Source organism: Danio rerio, chromosome 7 (genome assembly GCF_052040795.2).
Source record: "Danio rerio strain M-AB ecotype USA chromosome 7, GRCz13ab, whole genome shotgun sequence".
Taxonomy (NCBI): domain Eukaryota; kingdom Metazoa; phylum Chordata; class Actinopteri; order Cypriniformes; family Danionidae; genus Danio; species Danio rerio.
This window is the reverse complement of record NC_141027.1, coordinates 5,063,963-5,085,401: the sequence shown is the minus strand read 5'-3', so window position 1 is coordinate 5,085,401 and position 21,439 is coordinate 5,063,963. Positions and strand designations below refer to the sequence as shown.

General features: G+C 36.8%; 1 protein-coding gene across 16 annotated transcripts in view; it reads left to right on the top strand.

The window, feature by feature from the left end:
* Positions 1 to 21,439, top strand: part of arhgef11 (Rho guanine nucleotide exchange factor 11) — a 99,975-nt gene that overhangs the window by 63,208 nt on the left and 15,328 nt on the right. For 10 of the 16 annotated variants that reach the window (XR_015494854.1, XR_015494853.1, XM_087259675.1 and 7 more), the window contains 13 exon segments: positions 391 to 438; positions 516 to 664; positions 6,266 to 6,406; positions 7,224 to 7,300; positions 7,386 to 7,511; positions 7,780 to 7,897; positions 9,802 to 9,980; positions 12,799 to 12,874; positions 14,377 to 14,547; positions 15,793 to 15,874; positions 16,026 to 16,097; positions 17,702 to 17,748; positions 20,022 to 20,177. Coding sequence is in view for 14 of the 16 variants with exons in the window: in XM_087259675.1 (XP_087115801.1) it covers positions 391 to 438; positions 516 to 664; positions 6,266 to 6,406; positions 7,224 to 7,300; positions 7,386 to 7,511; positions 7,780 to 7,897; positions 9,802 to 9,980; positions 12,799 to 12,874; positions 14,377 to 14,547; positions 15,793 to 15,874; positions 16,026 to 16,097; positions 17,702 to 17,748; positions 20,022 to 20,177 (1,442 nt within the window). In the remaining 2 variants the exon portion in view is untranslated. 16 annotated transcript variants of the gene reach the window in all.

Below are 21,439 nucleotides of genomic sequence, written 5' to 3'. Positions count from 1 at the left end.
GTACACTAAATATAAGTATATATCCACATGATCACACACACACAATAGTCCTTACATATGCAAGCACACACCATACATTACATACATTAACCTACAACAAAATAGATAGAATGCGCACACCTAACAAACTTGTTTAATCATACGCAATTTTAAAAAGATGTGTCTTAACACTTAACACTTGGGGATTCTTTCACTTCAAGGGGGAGACAGTTCCAAATTGATATACATAACATGCCATGAAAATCACACACTGATACAATTCACAAGAAATGATCAGCAAAGCATAATTATACACTGAATAAGTACATAAATGTGTTGGAGTTTTTTTTATCTCTTCTCAAGACAGCCGTTCATCACTATATTTCAAGCTAATTTGCGCTGTTATTTCAGGTCGTTGGAGAACCCGACGCCGCCGTACACGCCTCGGTCTCAGCGCAGGTGATGTTTCTCAGCACACACACTCATTATTCGCTCGTTCTTTTTTTCGTCTCTGATTTTCTGCCGTCCGTCTGCAGGATTGTGGAAGTTCCGGTGTCTCTGTTACCTGACGCTCCGGCTCTGGATGAGGACGTGATCGACTCGCACAACTGGCAGGACACAGTGGAGCCGCACATATTAGCATCGCTAACGTCACGAGAGATCGACAGACAGGCTGTCATCTACGGTAGACACAAACACACACACTCATACAGTTAATCAAGCATTTATTTGACTGAAGGCAGGCAGTACAGAAACCTTCTGGAAATAACCAGGGTTCCCACGCTTCTCGAAAGTACTTGAATTTCAGATATTTTACTTCTGGAGAAAGTCTTTTTTTGTTGTATTCCATCTATATTTTTTCGATAGTCTACAGCAGGGGTTTTCAAAGTGTGAGGCGCGCCTCCCCTGGGGGGCGCCAGAGCATGTACGGGGAGGCGCGGGAAAAATATTATATAATAACAATATAATTATTACGTTTAATTATTATATGTATTTTTTATTATTTTTGAACGTTTTAATTTAACAAAGCTTAAAAAAATTATACGTCAAAAATAAGAAAACCTTTTTTACCCAGAAGGCCATAGCTGTGAATTCGCTTCTGTTTGGCAAGCCCGCCAATACAGGTGTATGCCTGCTAATCATGCTGCTAATGCAATGGATCGGTTTCTGAGACCCCCCGATTCAAAGCCTTCAAGTTCAGGGCTTAAACCCTAAAGACGACGATATGATGATCAGTGTTTGAGTTTAGGATTTACGTGGACAGGACCAGCTGATGAACCACGACCTTTATGTGTGGTTTGTCAAGTTATTTTGGCTAATGACAGCATGAGATCCGCTAAACTTGATGATGAGGTAGCAGGAAACCCTCCAGAATTTTGTGTGTGTGTGTGTGTGTGTGTGTGTGTGTGTGTGTGTGTGTGTGTGTGTGTGTGTGTGTGTGTGTGTGTGTGTGTGTGTGTGTGTGTGTGTGTGTGTGTGTGTGTGTGTGTGTGTGTGTGTGTGTGTGTGTGTGTGTGTGCGTGCGTGCGTGCGTGCGTGCGTGTGTGTGTGGGAGGAGGGGGGCGCCAATGGATAAGTTGTGTCAAAAGGGAGACCCACTGTCTTAGACTTTGAAAAACCCTGGTCTGCAGATCAAACCATCATTATACAGTAACTTGCCTAATTACCCTAATCTGCCTATTTAACCTAATTAACCTAGTTAAGCCTTTACATGTCACTTTAAGCTGTATAGAAGTGTCTTGAAGAATATCTAGTCAAATATTATTTACTGTCATTATGACAAAGATAAAATAAATCAGTTATTAGAAATGAGTTATTAAAACTATTATGATTAGAAATGTGTTGAAGAAATCTGCTCTCCGTTAAACAGAAATTGAGAAAAAAATAAACATGGGAGCTAATAATTCAGGGGGGCTAATACTTCTGACTTTAACTGAACATTTGTTTATTTATTTATATACTTGTAATCAGAGTTGGGGGTAATGTATTACAAGTAATGTACAAATAATTGAGGGGAATGCATTAGAAGTAATGCGAGTTATCTAATAATATTACTTTTCTAAGTAACGAGTAAAGGAATGCATTACTTTTAAAATTTTAAGATTATTTGAGTTACTTTTTTTAACTGTAACGTGAGTTACTTTTTAGTTTAGTTAATTCACTTTTAATAAATTGCTGAATTAAAATGAACGTTGAATCCCGCACACAATGAGAGAATGCAGGAACAGACGGAAATGAAGGCGGCAGAGGCTTCTGTGTGCATTCTGTGGTGGAAATATTCTCATTATATTGAACACATGGAAGAAAAGGAAAAGGGGATTATCTGAATGGACGGTGATTTTCTTTTTAATAAGACGTAAAGTAGCAAATGCATTGCTTTAAACTTTCTTCAATCTGAATATACACCATGTATAGCTCTGGGAGTCAGAAAGTTCTCTGAATATATCATCGTCCAACATTCAATTATTATTATTATTATTATTTTTTTAAGGTAAATGAAGATGTGTTGTTAACTTCTCTATTTTAAAAAAGAAGAGCCCCCCCTGGAGGTTTTGAAAGAGATCAACCCTCAGCCGGGTCAGAAAAAGTAACGCAAAAGTAACTCGAAAGTAGCGTACTGCATTACTTACAATAAAAAGTAACTAGGTAACACGATTAGTTAATTTTTAGGGAGTAACTCAATATTGTAATGCACTACTCTCTAAAGTAACTTTCCCTAACACTGCTTGTAATTGTAATTTTTAGTGCTGTCAAAATTAGTGCATTAACGCATACGATTATTTTTTTTAATTTTTAACATGTTAAAAAGATTAACGCAATTAACCCAGTTGCAGTTTTTTTTGTTTTCTGTTGTGGCGACGTGTGTTTAACATGAAAATAAATATGGATCAGACCAAGGAAGCGTTTTTTAGAAGGAAAGTTTCAGTTTAAAACAACTAATGTGGCATTACTGGGCTCTCCAGCGTTTCCTCCAGAGTTTCATCTATTTTTGGCTGTTTCATTTTTAATCTTTAGACTTTAACTGCGGTTCAGCACTTCACTCTCAGTCAACAACATATTGTTCATGCCCCGTCACAATTATTAAATGAAAATGTGAAGTAAGGTCTGCTGGAAGAGTGCTGTTTTAATGGAATTTGATACCGCATAGCAAAACGTAAAGAAAAACCTCCACATTTCGGGACTCTGTGGTCCTTTAAGGTAATCAAAAATCGATGTTTACATGGTAGACTCTTAATCAGAGTATTATCTTAATCATAAAAGCGGAGTATTGGTGTCCATGTAAAGGTACTTAGTGAAAGTGCCAGAGACAGCCCATTCCTCTGCCTTTAAGTTGATTCCATGCGCCTTCAAATGTTTCATTAAGTTTGACGTGTTTCCCCCTTACACACAACTTTTGCAAAGCATCTGCTTTAAGTCACTGTGTCAGAATCCTTGCTTGTTAAATACAGCAATACTTTAGAACGCTTAGTTCAAGCAAATTAGATCAACGTGATCGAGCGTGTTGATGAATCTGAGGGTGCAGTGTCTGTATCCCTCAAAGCTGCTTAGAATTAATTGTTTAGAGATGGTGTGACCAAAGTCCCTGTAAGAAGTCTATAGGGTTTGGTACGTGCCGTTGATGTACCCCTTGGCCACATTGTCCCCCGATAATGTCAACAGACTGGACTGTCTTAGCAACTGGCTGAATGTAAAGGATGACTGAGCAAAATTGTTTCTACTTTATAATTAACGTTCTCAACTTACAATACAACTTTACAATGAGTACAATTGTTTGTATTCAATACTTTATTATTATTATTATTATAATTTTTCATATCTCCAATGCCTTTATTTTGGATTTGCATTGTAGCCTACTTAGAATCCAACATGGAAATCATTTTTGTTTGTTTTTGGCATTGATTGTTTTTAAATTCAGATGGCATTAACATGCCTGTGTTTTAATTTCTCTAATAAATACAGCTTTTCGCGATTAATCAAGATTAATTACAAAAGAAAGTTTGATTAATTAGTTATTTTTGTTAATCAATTGACAGCCCTAGTAATTTTATAATTTTTAGTTTTTTTTTTTATAACTTTTTTGTTAAGTTTTCTTTAGTACATGTTAAAATCTCCTAAAAATTACAGTGTTGAAAAAAACGGCTATTTAATAATCTCGGCAGGCCTAGACCAGACTGACCTTCGCTGAAAAAAACTTTAGTGTTTCATTTGGCACAACCCTAAGCTCATACACTACACGGTTGAGTTCATAAGTATATGGCGTATCATTTGGGATGCAACTGGTGTTTACAGATGAAATCTCAGACTGTATAGCCCAAGGTTAGGCATAAACTGTGTGAAATTGAAGATATTTTGTGCTCGTCTTGCTTCTGTGGTTTATATGTTGTATCTGATCTGTGAGTTGTGTGTCTCTTAGAGTTTTTGAGGCTCAGCGTTCCTCCTCAGGCGCTGAAATGAGCTTCTCTGACAGTTTCAGACATGCCTCTGTCATCAGTCTGACGCGGAGATGAACTCATTTAAGATGATGCATGAGCAGAAACCATATTAATCAGTGTCATGCGTGATCTCAGACCGCCTGAAGACTCAGACTTGAGCGTGTTTATGGGGAAAATGTAAGCTTTGGAACAATTTTAGGAAGTGGTAGCCTAAATCTGAGACTGTCGAAGGAGATGCACACGTCATGACAACTCAATATTAGTGATGGGAAGTTCGGATCATTTTACTGACTCGAGTGTTTGAGTCTCGTTCATAAAGATGAACGAATCTTTTTTCGAGTCATTTCGTTCATTTGGTTCAATTTGTCAAAATATTATGAAAATGTTACGAATTGCTTCCAAACACATCTACAACTAGCCCAAAAGGTTGATCACACCACAAATAAGTCATGAATAGAATATAAGAAGGAGAAAATAATAATTCAATGTTTACCTGCTCTTTTGTCTATGAAGGTATTGTTGTCTCTTTGCTCAGCTCACCTCTTCATGTCTTCAAATGTCAGTGGTTTATTCACGTTACACTGAAAGTCACATATAATCTTAACCAATGTACACAATCTGAGTCGATAGGAGCCATGATAATTAGTTCACCTTTCCAGTCTTCTGGTTCTTGAGTCGTCCGTTCATCACGTGACAGAATGACTCAAACCCGAGGACTCGAGAGATGAACGGTTCAATTCTTTTTCCGGCTCTAAACGCATATGATTGGTCCGTGATGAACGAATGACTCACACCTGATAGAGGACTCGAGAGGTGAACGGATCAATTCTTTTTCGGCTCTAAACGCATATGATTGACTTCTGCCTTTCCGTGATGGACGACTCAAAAGACATGAAATGAACGATACCACTTGCACAAATGTGCGCACGCGAGGATGAAGGAATCGTGAGAGGACTCGTAGTTCCCGAGTCATATTGAAGATTCGTTCAAATTGACCAAATCGTTCATGAACGACCCATCACTACTCAATATGCACTTTGTGAACAGAAATTACAAATTTAAGCAGAATAAATAAACAAACTGCTCAAGATATTACTTTATCAGTAAAACTAGCCTCAATTAGCTTAATCTTTCAAAAAAATTACTTAAGTTAAAATTTAAAGACTGCTGCATACATTTTGTTTTTTACTGAGAGAAATTTAATGCATGTTTAAAACATATCTGTCATGTGTTAAATATCACATTTTAATGTACATTTTAAAAATATTTTTTATTATGTTGTATTTATTATGTAAATCTCTTATTGAATTATGTAGTTGTCTTTATTGATGTATATATTTATCTTTATTGATCTTGCCATTTTAATATCCATTAGTTGCTGATGTGGCAATAAACAAACACTTATTTTTGTTGAGTATTAAATAAATTAATTTCGTAATTATTCTGTACACTGTACTTCCATCCACATTTTAATATGCTAAGTTTGTGACGTCACATGAAATAATCACTGGACAGAAAAGCGCAGATGCCTATAAAATCTTAAAATTTGCATTAAAAATAAATTTTAAAATGTTTTTTAAATAAATAAATAAATACCATCTTACAGAATTGCATTCTCTAAATGCAAGTAATCCAGATGAGGTTTTTTTCAGTATTCATTTTTTTCCACCAGTTGTTTAAACATTGGATTAAACTTTATTTGCAAGTTTTTAGTAATATATACTCAACCCCCCCTCGCCCCCCCCCCTCCCCCCCCCCCCCCCCCCCACACACACACACACACACACACACACAAAACCTGTGCCTTATTAGATACTTCATTTTATTTTTGTTTGTTTTTATTTGCCTTACAGAGCTGTTCACAACAGAAGTTTCTCATCTGCGAACACTGAGGGTTCTTGATCAGGTGTTTTATCAGAAGATGCAGAGCGTCCTCAGTCCAGAAGAGCTGTCCTGTATTTTCCTGAACCTCCGTCAAGTCTATGAGCTGCACGGTCTGTATTCACACTTGTTTTGCTCTGACATTTTATAGCAATCCAATTCAGGAGAAAAAACAGAACATGAGTTTTTGATGTCATTTTGTTTAGTATTTAGCTAATCATTTTATTATGCAGTTATAATTTAGTATTTTATTTAATTGGACTGTTTGTCTGTACATCATGTGGTCTTTCAGACTAGTAATAAAAAGAAACAAATCCAAAATATACTTTTGAGAGTTTGTGCATGTTGATTTCTTCAAAACTGCATATATTTAAATAGTTTTTTTCTCCACTTTAACACAACATACGCACTCCAGACTTGAAAGTTTTATTCATGTCAGTATACTGAATGTTTGTACTGAGGGGTTTGTTGATATATAATTTATGTCATTTTAGGGAACATATTATACATCATAACATGAGTAGACTGTGTTTTATTCTGGCTGTTGACTGTTTTCTGGTTTTTAGGGTGAGATAAAGAGATGTCCAAATAGCCCTCTATAAAAACCTTTAAGGCTAGTATGTCAACATTATGAAATAAGAATTATGAAGCTATTCTGTTCAATTTTCTAATTGTATTTTTTTATTTATGCAAATTTTATTTAAATTATATTTATTTAAAATTGTTTATTTAAATGGACTAAAGGTAATAAATCAGTGTTTGCAGTTTTCAATGTGATCAGTGTTCCAAAGAGTTAAATTTAACCTTATTCTTCCATGAACTCATGCAAAAAATGCCATCATCAATGTAATAAATCAGTTAAATTAACCATATTCTTGTCTGAAGTCCTGCGCCAATACTAATGTTGATTTTGGTATTTAAATCTTTCAGCAAGTTTATGTGAGTCCATGAAGAAGTGCAGAGAATCAGTGATAGTTCAGGGCATTGGAGACATCATGCTGGCCAGAGTGAGTCTCATTTCTCTGTCTTCATCTCTGGATTTCTGTCTGTGTTGGTGAAGTGTGTGTTTTTACCAGTGTTTGTGTGTGTTAGTTTGAGGGAGAGGCTGGAGATCAGTTTGAGGAGCAGGTTTCGCATCTGTGCAGTCAACAGAGTCCAGCGCTGGAGCTCATCAAGAACAAACAGCGAAAAGACCCTCGATTCGCCCACCTCATACAGGTAATGCAACGGCACAGTTTATTTGCACTGATTATCTGAAGTAATTTAATCTGATGGCAGATCTGTTTACATGGACTCTAAACATTGTAATCTCATTCAAGCATCCATCTATGATATATATTCTGATTAAAACTTTAGCATTTAATAATGTTTAAGTTCAACGCAGGGGTAAGCAGAATGATGCTTGTAGACATAGCATTTGGTCACACTTTATTCTGATGGCCTGTTTGTTGAATTTATTTTTCTGTGTTTCTGTGGTGTTTTTCAGGAGTGTGAGGCCAGTCCTCACTGCCGGCGGCTGCAGCTGAAGGATCTGCTGGTGTCAGAGATGCAGCGCTTGACCAAATATCCACTGCTGCTGGACAACATCATCAAATACACCGAGAGTGAGTCCACACACACACACAGACGTCGACATAACGGCAGGTTTTTAGGTGTTTAGAGATCATTTCACGCCATGCTAACAAATACAATACTGTATTGTATGTATTGCATGTAATCTGGCCATAAAAATTTGGCCTGATGGGGCCCAGGCCCGACAGAATTCAGCCCGAGCCCAACAGGTACAATTTGATTGACAGCTTTAAAATGCCCGAACTCATTTATAGCCCAACATTATTTAAATGTGCACATGCACAGCTCTTTTGCCTTTTATCAAGAATGAGTCATTTTTTATGTTTTAACATAATTTATTTGCTACAAGCGTAGGCTATAGGCCACTTGGAAGTTGGAACAAGGAAATAAAATAAGCCCTCTGTAACATCGTAACATCTCAGCACTCTATATAGGCCTGGGTACATAAACCTACCCTTTAAATTGGCCAACACACCAATGAAAATAAGACTTGCTTTACAAATCAAATTAAAATAAACTCTAAATGATGACGGGTATTTGGCAATAACGAAATTAAGCTGAAAGCTCTGCGGGATTTGTTTCACCACTTCTCTTCATAATCTGGCATTAAGGCGACGGTGAAGCTGAATAATAATAGCCTAATGCCAACATTAGCCTGTATACTCTGTCTACATTTATGGTTTAATTTATATTTATTTATAATTTTAAAATCCTTTACTCACCAAGATTAGGCTACGTGTTTATGTGGAGGAACATTATTGAATCCACTGTAAATGGCTTTAGCGCAGTCCTGCGCTCAGGATGGTGCGTCCAGAAGCACTGAACACCCTTTCTGCTGCTGCTGTTGCTACAGGCCGAGATGCAGAGTTCTGATCTGGCTAACTTTGCAAGTTTTGTGTAGGATTGTTTGTTCATCTACTACCAGCCAAGAACATCCACTTCATTTTCCACGACAGCGGTTTCAGTGTAGCGAGTGACCTCATCATCTTCCCTGTCAGCTCGCTGTGCTGTTTAGCGCTCTACCGTAATGCGCAGTGTATGAGCGACCGCCGAAATACCTTTGCGGCTAGAATGACAGGTTCTTTCTGAACTGGTGACTGGCTTAACCGCTGTCAAAATTCACTCTTAATAACTTCTCCGTCATCATTTGTTTCACCTTTGCAGGGAGGGAATTTGATGTTGTAACAAACGATTTGATTACTTTCTCGCGCTAATCGATTTACTAATCACATTTACTGCCAAGCCCGGCCCGACCCAACCCCCTCTAAACTTATAGAAATTAAACCCGAACCCACCTAAACCCGTCGGGTCCCGCCGGGTCCCGTCAGGTTTGGGCGAAAATCTCCAGCTCTACAGCAGATAACAACACATCACTTAAAATATGACGAAAATAGAGAAAAAAAAAACTAATAGTAAACATTTTAATAGTAACTCTAACTAACACTTTTCACTTTATTACATAACTATATTAGGAATTATTTAATGAAAAGTAAAAAAAAAGCCATGTTTTCAGACATTTGTCTAGTTTGACAACATAATACAAATGTTTTACTTCAGAGCTGTTCAGAAATCACTGTTTGGTGGAATAAACCTGCTTTTCTATCACAGCAATAAAACAAAAATGTGTTTTTTACTCAAATATGTAGTTATATTTTTTCATTTAGAGCATTCGTTGCAACTAACATACATGTCATGTTTTCAGAATCAACATAACATAAATGTTTAATCTACAGAAGAGTCAAGAAGTCAATATTTGGTGGAATAAGCTTGAGTTTGGATGAGTTCTGCAATGTTGCTGAAATGAAAACTCTTTCTAAAATAGACATTTTGCATGTTGTCATTGCAGATGGTTAGAACAAAAACTCCTTTTAACATCATTTATGTGTGTGCGTGTGCGTGTGTGTGCGTGTGCGTGTGTGTGTGTGTGTGTTTCCAGCAAGTTCTCCTGATCTGCCGCTCCTCCGGAGAGCTCAGGCGTGCTGTCGTGGGATTCTGCAGGAAGTGAATGAGGACGTGAGGGAGACTGAACACCGGCATTTGCTCAGCCAATACCAGCGCAGACTGGACGCCACGCCTCTGGAGAGACTGGCCAATCCCGTCGCAGCGCAGTTTAGGGTACGGGCTCCTTCTCCACATTCTTTTTTTCTTTTTAACTGTGTTTTATTAAAGTTTTTATAAGCATAGTAAACAAATAACATTTATTTAGAATGTGTACAATCACAAAAAAAGAAACAAACAAATAGAAAATAATCATTGGTAAAAATGATAATAACACAAATAATAGTGGTAGCTTTAAATAAATAAATAAGTAAATAAATACATACATACATAAATAAGTAAATACATAAATAAATAAATACATAAATAAATACATACATAAATAAATAAATAAATCAATAAATACATAAATAAATAAATACATCAATAAATACATAAATAAATAAATAAATAAATACATAAATAAATAAATACATACATACATACATACATACATACATACATACATACATACAAACATACAAACATACATTAAAAAAGGGGTGGGGGGTTAAAATAAACTTCAATATAAAGGCAATAACTACAACAAAGATAAAGCCCCTGACAGCCTTTCAAAGATCAAGTAAGTTTGTTTCGATTAATGCTCAGGTCTGTTGGAAAAGGTCTGATTTCAACTGCAAATCTGCAGTCATTTTCTCAAATATTTATACATCTGTTTTAGCCTCTGTGTTCATTCTGTCAAAGTAGGTTGGCGGGTCTTCATCTAGTTCACAGTAATTATCTTCCTAGCTGTTAATAATGTATGTAGTGCAAATCGGGGAGACTTACTGAACTGATCAGGGGGGAGGCCATCAAGCAAAAAAAAAATAGTGGGTGCATAGGTATGTCATATCCTAAATCTTTACTAATCTCCCTGCTAATACACTCATAATGACCTTACTTTTCATGTACGAGCTGGTGCAGCTATTGCTATCTTTTTGACCTGTGACTTCCGTTCTCATTCACTTCCATTGATTTTTAGACATTACAAACAGCTTGTTCCGCTGCTTGATGATATTTACTGTTTAACTCTATTCACGAATGCTCTTGTTAGTAGAGCAAGTCGTTTCACTGTTTATTATTGCTATTCATTTCTCCTTTAGCAAACTGAACCGGTAGATCTAAATCAGTCGAAGAAATGAGCGCACTTCAGCATCGCAATATAAAGTCATTTAATGCAGTGCTTTTTGTCTAGTCTGAGGCCACGTTTACATTAATGCGTTTTCGTTTTAAAACGCATAAATTTTGCTACAGTTACGCCATCCGTCAACACTACGCCGGAGATTTCAAGCGCTGAAAACGCTGGAGAGGCCGTTTTCATTCTAAAACGCTGCTGCTCCGTCTCAGTGTGGATGGGGGAAAACGGAGATATCTGAAAACAGAGGCGGGGCTGCAGACATTCGCCACTCTGATTGGGGCTTTTCCTAAATATTAAGTAGCCTAACGTTACACACAGTTCAGTCCTGCATCCTCTCCTTGTAAGTTCAGACTTCGCAAGTTTGATCAAGGCTGCAGTCTCTTCTTCTCAGTTTGATATGCAAAACAAACTACCGAGGACACGGGTAAATCTTCAAAGGGAACAGTGTACTTTATAACCTTATTCACATCACCTACGTTGTTTCACTTTCTAACAATAAAATGAAAGAATGATTTAAGGAACTGCTATTTTAATTTTGATATTAGCAACTTATCAGACAGTAGAAATGTTGAGGCGTCGTGCTGCATTCATGAGCGTCATCTTCACTGTGTGCATATTTATAACAAAACGGAGCCGATAACAACTGCCTCCTTTCAACTTCAGTGTAAATACGAAACACAGCCTCTCTTTTGCTGAATATCAGTTTTACTAATCAATAATGGCCATTATAAAAGTATAACATACAATAAGTTTATACATTATAGGAAATAAAGGCAAGCGATCAGTCAATATACAGAATGTAGGCTACGTGGTTTCATTAATCATTAACTTATCTTTGCGCTCAGCCAAAACACGTTACCTGAGAACAAGTAATAGATTCCAAAGTCAGGGAATATGTCGTTAGATAAAGACAACAAGATGAATGAAATATCAACTTTAATAAATATAGTGAGATTAGATCCAGCGGGAGATGCTTGAGCACTCCGAGCACAGCTCTCATCTGGGTAGAAATGCTGCGGCGCTTGCCCGAGAGTGTGTGTGTTTGGTCACGTGATGTGCGTTTTCAGCGTTTTGGTGTGGACGGAGAGCTGTTCAGAAACGCTGGGTGAAACGCAAACTTGTTTTGAAACTAATACGCACTAGTGTAAACGGGGCCTTAGACTCACTTTTTCATATCTCAATCCGGCTGTAAAGATCACTGATGTTTACCGAAACCAGAACTTAAATGGGTCACACTTTATTTTGATGGTCTGTTTGTTGAATTTAAGTTGCACTGCATCTACACGCCAACTAATTCTCATTAGATTATAAGTAGACTGTTAGGTTGGGGTTAGAATTAGTGTAAGTTGGCTTGTACTTGCAAAGTTTCTTATAGTCAGTTAAACGTCTGTTTAGCAGCAGTATCAGCAGATATTAAGCAGACAGTCTACTAATACTCAAACAGACCAACAAAATCAAGTGTTACCCATAAATGTGGTGAGTTTATAGTGGCATGACAGTTCACCACGAGAGACTGAGCGGGACTACTCAAAATTAGAAGTCCCTGTTCATGCACTCCATTTAATCAAAAAGTGTTTAATTACAAATTACACCAACATTCTCATCACATGTATTTTAGCAAGCAGGTTAATCATTTTCTGCCGTTTATTATTCCTAGTCATTTCTCCCATAGGAAACTGAATTGAAAGTTCTTAAACAATTGCAAAAAATCCAGTCAATATCAATGATTAATGATCAATTTCTCTGTGTTTCTGACAGAATCTGGATCTCACCACCAAGAGGATGGTCCACGAGGGGCCGCTCACGTGGAGAGTCGGCAAAGACAAAGCCATTGGTAATTTATTTATTTATTCATTAATTTTCTTTTCTTGATGCAGACAGACCTGTCAGAACACAATCTTACTAATGAAATTAACCAACAAAATGATTCTGTGCTTTTATTATGGTACAATAATGATTACAATAATCATCCACAGGTGATCACATGACTAATTACTCCCTAAAATAAATAAAATGATTTTAGAAACTGTAGATTTGAGTACATTTAGCATTTAATGATAAACATTTCTAGCATTTGAAATGTGTTTTATTTTATTTTAATTTATTTCTTTTTTTAGATTTCTTTTTGGCCTTTTTGGCTTTATTAGATAGGACAGTATTGAGACAGTAAGCGAAGTTGGAGAGAGAGAGAGATAGAGAGAGAGAGGGTAGGGTAAGGAAGTGTCATCGAGCCGGGATTCGAACTCGGGACGCCCTGACGTGCTACTGCTCTATATGTCGGTGCTCTAACCACTAGGCTATAAGCCTCTGTTATTTTATATAGTTTGTTAAATAAATGAAAATGGTTTTAGGAAACTCTGAATACATCCAAAAACCTTTAAATCAAAATGCAATTGATTTATAAAAACTCATTTATTTAAAAATGTATTTATTTATAGTAAAAGCAACACTTATTGAAAATAAAAAATAAAATAAAAAAACATCAAACAGATATAAATGACTACAGTGCATTTAATAAAAAGACCAGAAGGGTAGAAAAACACAGATTAGAAATCATAGATTTATATTTTTATCTTTATAATTTATATTTAAAGTCATTTATTATGCTATGTAATTTAATGAATAATCATTTATGTCAAACAAATTAGCTTGTGTTGTAGGAAACATAAAATAAGCAAGTTTAAAATATAAAAAACATATTGCCCAAACACACACCAAACTTAATAGTTTTTTCAGATCTTTATTGTGAAGGTAACCTAAACCTTTAAAACTTGTGTTTATTTATTTATTTTATTTATTTATTTATTTTTTACATTTAAAAAAAATAATTCTTACATACTTGTTTTGCACACAGATGAGCTAAAAGCTGAAACACACAGAGACTGATCTCAGTCTATGAACCGGAAGCTGCGACCGTTTATTTATTTATTTTCGTATTGTGTTGCAGTTTCTTGACACAATGTTAAATTAGAAAACAGTGGGCGTGGCTTGTTTTTTCTTCTGAGAGCTGATTGGATGTAGTTAAGTAGGCATTTTATTTAGAAAGATTGGCAAAAGAGATTGGGGAGAGTTATTACAACCTAACAGACTCCTCCTGCTCACCATTACTGTTTGTTGTCGAAACAACAATCTCAGACCTAATCTGAGCATTTAACTGAAGACGAAAAGAAAGTGCATTTTCAGATTTAGATTAAAGAATCTAAGGGACAAACTATAATTTTTTTCTTCCTGAGTGACAGATGAATTGTTCAGCACAAAACTGGCAATGAGAGTTAACATAATCAGGTTTGATTTGATGTGTCCTTTAATGAGTGTTTGTGTGTGAATGTGTTTCAGAGATCCAGGCGCTGCTGCTCTCAGACCTGCTGCTCTTGCTCCAGCGGGGGCCGGACGACAGGCTCATCCTTCGCTGTCCGTCACGCTCGCTGGGCGGAGTTACAGACCTCAAAACACCCTTCTGTCCTGTGGTTTGCCTCGACTCCTGCCTCGTCCGCCCCGTCGCCACAGGTCACACACATATTTTCCTTTAAATAACACCTATTAAACCCCTTTTTACCAGATGTAAAATACGCCTCTGATGTCCCTAGAGTGTGTGTGTGTGAAGTTTCAGCTCAGAATAGCACACAGAAAATGTTTAATGACTCTCTGAAACGGACCATTTTAGGCTTGGAGCCAAATTGGGGAGTTTTGATGACTGTCGCTTTAATTCAAATGAGACTGTGCTCTTTTTAAAAGAGGGCGGGGCTACAAATGCCTGTGTGTCAGCATAGTGGCAGATTCAAAACAGGACTAGCGTTATCTGTGTGGAAATGTGTGTGCGCTTCATGCTTCTGTCAGTCTGTAGAGACTCCTGTCCTGTGCTTCATCTAAAACTCCACATCTATAATCCTCTAAGTCTATGCTGACGTTATCTTCAGCAGCTCAAACACTCTAATGCGGGGATGAAAAACTATGGTGTGGTTGGTTTTAACGTAACTTTATTCTTTTATTGGTTATTTACAAGTTTCTGACCACTTATAAAATATGTTCAATGTGCTGCCCATTGTGTTGGATTGTCTATGCAAGCCTCTTCTCCCACTCTTCACACACTGATAGCAACACCACAGGAGAAATGCCAGCGCAGGCTTCCAGTATGCGTAGTTTCAGGTGCTGCACATCTTGCATCTTCACATAGACAACAAATATAGTGGGGCCATTCTTCATCAATGGAAACCTCAAGGCCACTGGATATTTGAGATTGCTCCATGATGATGTGTTTCCCTCTTCATGCACTGAAGCTGGCACGTTCCCTGAGTTTTTCCAGCAAGATGGTGCACCACCACATTATGGGTGTCAGGTCCGAGCATTCCTAGATGAACAGTTTCCTGAAAAATGGATTGGTCGTCATGGGCCAGTTGAGTGGCCCCTAGGGTCTCCCGATCTGACCACCTTAGAATTTTATTTTTGGGGTCATCTGAAGGCAATTGTCTATGTGTGAAGATACAAGATGTGCAGCACCTGAAACTGTGGATACTGGAAGCCTGTGCTGGTCAAGATGGTCTAGTGGGCGGGGCGTTCATCCTCGTACAAAGCCGTTTAAAGTGTGTCTGCAGACTGGTTTATCAGGTGTGATTATAAAAAATAGATTGACTTTTGACCATTAGAGGCTGGATATATTCTCACTCTGCTTCACACAACTGTGTTTAAACCCCTTATTAAAGTGATTTCTGCATAATAGACGCCCTTTAAACAACTTTCCTCCTTCATTTGCAGACAATAAAGCGCTGTATGTGATCAGCACATCCGAGAGGCAGATCTATGAGCTGGTGGCCGGAACGTTACTGGAGAAAAACACGTGAGTCTCCCATTGGCTGCTTCGGTTTGATTGACAGCACCTGCAGCCTATCAGGGCACTTTATTTAATCCTGCTCATTTCAAAGGGGGATATTTTGTCTGCAAACTTGTAGTTTTGTAATTGATCAGTGTTTTGTTGTTGTTTGTTATAGTTGGAAAGACCAGCTGGAAAAGACAATCTCTGCAGCCGCTCAAGGAGGATCAACCAAACCAAACACACCACGGTAGCCACACATATATATATAATGAAAATCAATACTTTTATAAATTTTTCAATGAATATAGATTAGATATATGTGTGTTTTTTAAACCAGTATAATCATTAGGGAGACACAGTGGTTAGCCTCGCAGCAAAGAGGTCGCTGGTTCGAGCCTCGGGTGGGTCAGTTGACATTTCTGTGTGGAGTTTGCATGTTCTCCCCAGGTTTCCTCTGGGTGCTCCGGTTTCCCCCGCAGTCCAAACACATGTGCTATAGAGGTGTTGGGTAGGCTAAATTGTACCTATTGTATGTGTGTGAATGAGTATGGGTGATTCCCAATGATGGGTTGCAGCTGGAAGGGCGTCCCCTGCATAAAAGATGCTGGATAAGTTGGTGGTTCATTCCACTGTGGCAACCCCTGATGAATAAAGGGACTAAGCCGAAGGAGAATGAATGAATGAATGCTCATTAAAATAAAGGGTCAACGAACATCGTTAGGAATGGAAATATAATACATTTAAATGAGTTATTGCAAAACAAAATTGACTAGCTAACAAATAAAAATAAAAAATTCTGTTGATTTTTCTGCTTATTAATTGTATTTAATATTTTTTCCAGACATATTCATTTGCGTGTGGTAATTTCTGCACTCTCATCTCAAGTTTTGCTGTTAGATTAGCCCCAGTTTTGGCTTTGGTACTGGCCAATCTCGTGTATATGCACAACTATTTAATTGTTAAGCATACTGTTGAAAATTATAATTAAAAAGAGGAATCTACATGTTTGGCTCTTGAAAAGCTCACGTATATAATGAGGAAAAAGTCCTCTGAGTTTTGTGATATCTGTGAGGTGTTTTTGAACTCTGTGACAAATTGAGATATTGAAGAAGCTTTACAGTTGTGGAACGTGAACTGGTGTTTGATTGCATTTCTTTTTTTCATCCATTCATTTTCTTTTTGGCTTAGTCCCTTTATTTTTTTGGGGTTGCCACAGTGGAATGAACCGCCAACTATTCCAGCATATGTTTTACACAGCCGATGCCCTTTCAGCTGCAACCCATCACTGGGAAACACCAATTCACACACATACTCTAAGGCCAATTTAGCTTACCCAATTCACCTATACTACATGTCTTTGGACTTGTGGGGGATACTGGAGCACCTGGAGGAAACCCACACTAACAGGGGGAGAACATGCAAACTCCACAGAGAAATTGCAACTGGCCCAGCCAAGGCTCGAACCTGCGACCTTCTTGCTGTGAGACAACAGCACTACCCACTGCATCACCGCGCCGTCAGATTTCTTTTTCTTTTCTTTTCTTTATTATTATTATTGTTTATTTATTTATTCAATAATTAATTAATTAAAACATTTTGTTCCCTAAACCTGTCTGGGGTAAGTTTTGGGTATTGGGGTTGGATTTATTGCAAAACCTTGAAAAAACTTAATAAAGACATGTCATACACAAAAAGAGAGATCTGTGAAGGGTGTACTCATTTATGCTGAGCACTACATTTAATTAAATAATATTTACTAAATAATTGCATTAATATAATAAGTTAATCAGTTATTTTATTATATTTATGTATTATTTTATTTATTTTTAATTGTGTCATATGTGTGCTCAGTTTCAGGTCTCCTGGTGCAGGTGTGAGATTATCTGCCGATCAGTCAGGTAAGAGTCATGAACCGATATCAGCAGATTAAAAATGCAGTGTGCTTGTGTCTGTGTGCGCGTGTGTGTGTTTGTGTGAGTTTAAAATAGTTGTCATAAAATTAAATATATCTTTATGTGGTTGTAAATTTTGCACAGGGTTTAAAAATGTCTTAAATTTTAAAATTAAAAATGTTAGGTCTTAAAAAGTTAATTGAGATAAAGGGCTTTATTTTACTGATCTAGGCGCAAAGTCTAAAACTCATGATGCAAAAGCCTGAAGGGTGTGTCTGAATCCACCTTTGCTATTTTAAGGATGGAAAAATACGCTCTGTGCCATGCCGCATGGTCTAACAGGATTAAGCTTATTCTCTTAATGAGTTATAGGTGTGTTTTGAGAATAAACCAGAGTCTCATCTCTCATTCCCTTTAAGAGTCAGTTGCGTCGTGCCATGGAGCATTTGCTATTTACATGATGACTTTGTAATTGTAAAAACTTAGCGTTTCACTTGCAAGAAAACAGTTAAACAGAGCATCTGCAGCATGAGAATGAGCCTCCTTCAATCTGCCTTTACTTTCACTTTCTCTTTCGTGGAGTAAAGAAACATTATTGTACACACTCCACTGAAGACATGCATTAGCCTATAAGTAATTAATTTTGTTTGTTAAACACAAAGATTTGTTTCAAAACTATTTCTAAATTTAGTTCTAATTTCCAGCAAACGAATAAATGAACAATAACGAAGTGTGATCAGAAAAACTGAGTTCAAGCCTAATACACATGCTGTGCCCCATATGGTCTAAATTCGACAGGTGGGCAAAAATTAAAAACAGCTTGTTTTTAATAAAACAAATATAAGTATGGATATTATAAATAATACTGCTAATAATGATAACATTATACAAAAGCAAATTGTCATGAATAAACTGAAAAAGCTCCTAGACATGGAAGCATGAAGGCAGTGGTTTTTATATTTTTGTAGAAAATAATAATTTTTACAATATTTTAATCCTTTAATTCTTTTTCATTTGTAAAGATATTTGCGTATTGATAGGATAGGATAAACTTTATTTGTCCCAGAGAAGAAATTTATCTTGGGCAAAAAAGGTGCTACAACATTGCTCTAAACAGACAGTATAAATAAATAAAACAAAACAAATAAGAACAAACAGTTAAGAAAATACATTGCTGCACATCCTGCGTGTATTAAATAATGTGTAAGCAAGGCGCACAGCTGACGTGCTCTGCGCTGCACTGTAGACCTGCTCTCAGCTAGTTTATTGAACCGTCTATTTAAGTTCCTCAAAATAGCAACGCTCCAGCAATGCGCCTTAACACACCTCTTTTCTAGACTGGAACAGCTATGAGTCCACAAAGTGGCACAAATGGATTTGCTATTTAAACAACGTGATGGAAAATGGGTAAATTAATGTTTTGTTGGTCTGAAAATAGCAACACCTCGTGGCAACCACAACCGTGGCCGGGTGTATGATAGGGCCCAATGTGTTGTAGGTCGTAAATCATTTTAAACAGGCCCATATGCATGTAAAGCTACATTCCATCTCAGTTAACGTTTAAAAATAAATATTTTTTACCAATACTTTTAATTATTTACCAGCATGCTTAATCTTCTTTACTATAACGTTTGTTTTTAATGTTTTTTTTATGTTTGAACTGAGCCCTTAGAAAACCATTTAACCTTGTGTAAGTCTGAAGTTTCATTCATAATAGTCTTTAAAATGTCTTAGTCTTTAATTTGACTCTTCGAAACCTGTAGAAACCCTGTATATGAAAAACAAAAACTGTGGAAGTCAGTGATTAAAGGTTTCCAGCATTCTTCAACATGCTATATTTTACAATTGTTGTTTGTTTTAACCTACAGAACTGCGAGAAGTCTTTTAATTTCCGCTAAATACTTTTGTTTGCGGATTTTATTTATTTATGTTCATGTATATTTGTTTGTGTATCATTTCTTATTGAAATATGAAGTTGTTTTTATCATGTAATGTGTTTATGTACAGTTAAGGTCACAATAATTTACCCTCAAATCAAATATTTCCCTAATGATGTTTAACAGAGCAAGGAAATGTTCACAGTATGTCTGATAATATTTTTTTCTTCTGGAGAAAGTCTTATTTGTTTTATTTCGGCTAGAATTAAAGCAGTTTTTAATGTAAAACCATTTTAAGGTCAATATATAATTCAGCTGTTTATAGATCTTGCTGTGATATATATAAACAAACAGATCTAAATGACTGCTGCTGCTGCTGCTGTGTGTGTTTCTCTCCTCCAGAAGGCTCTGAATCCCGCATGTATCCAGACAGAGAGGATGAGATGGTTCTCTCTCCTGTCGTCACACCGGCTGATGCAGCTGAAGAGTGTCCGGATGAAGATCCAGACCCGGGCCAGAAAAACAAAGCTGGAGTGGCTGAATCTGCTCTCCAGGACGGTGAGAGATCCTCGTTCAGATTGTGGAAAGGAGTTTGATTTCCCATGTGAAGTCAGTCAGTAGACATTATAACTAAATATTTTGCATTTTTTGCATGTCCTTTATGGCATACAATTCATTAAAAAAAAAAAACAACAAAACTGTTTTGCATTTTGTGATTTTATTTTTATTTTTTTTCAGTTGAATAAAATATATTTTCCATTTATATATTAGCAAATATATAAATTTGCTTCGCCCACCCCTCTCTCTCTCTCTCTCTCTCTCTCTCTCTCTCTCTCTCTCCCTCTCTCTCTCTCTCTCCCTCTCTTTCTCCCCCTCTTTCTCCCCCTCTCTCCCACTTTGCTTCCTGTCAGAAATACTGTGCTATCCACTTAATAAAGGCCAAAAATAAATCTTTTTTCCAAAAAAAAAAAATACATAAAACACTATTTTCTATTCATATATTAGCAAAATATTTTGCAGTGTTTGCATGTCCTCTTCTGCAAAAAAATTCAATTTAATACATTTATAAAATTAAAATAAAATACATTTAGATTAATAGATTTCTTCATTGAAGAAATTATTAAAAATTATTAAAAATAAAAAAGAAATTCGTTAAAAATCTGGTCTCATCTCATTCTCGTGAACCCAAACTCATGTCTCGTCTAATCTTGTCTCTCGTCTAATTAAGCTATAAATATACTAATATCATTCATTCATTAGTCAACTCAGTTTTTAATATCTTAAATTCAGATGCTAAATACAAATTAATAGGGGTGTCAAAATTAATCGTTTCTTCGGTGCACCGCGATGCAGACACGGACAATTCAATATCGGTTCAGTAATAATCATAACCGGTTATTACTGACGTCATTTACCTCATATGTCGCGAAGAGGCGATCGCGAGTATTTACAGCGCTTTAACTACTTAAAACTCATAAACTGAGCACAATTTCACTGTGTGTGTTTGCTGGATCAGTCTTTCACTGACATATACAACAATAGCCCCTATTTCACTGAGATCGAGAGTATGAAAGTAGCCTACACCATTTCTCTCTCTCTTTCTCTCGCTCTCAGTCTCATACACACACACACACACACAGTGGCCCATTTGACCTGCTGGCGTGGCTTTACTTCTCCTCTCGGCTGTTTTACAGCGTTACTTCTGGATAAAGAAACGAGCGCGTGTCTGCAGAGTTTTCTCCACCGTGTCTATCATACATGAGCTGTGAGATCGCCGCTGCCGCCTGCCGCTTCTCACTCATCTGTGAAGAACGCAGCGG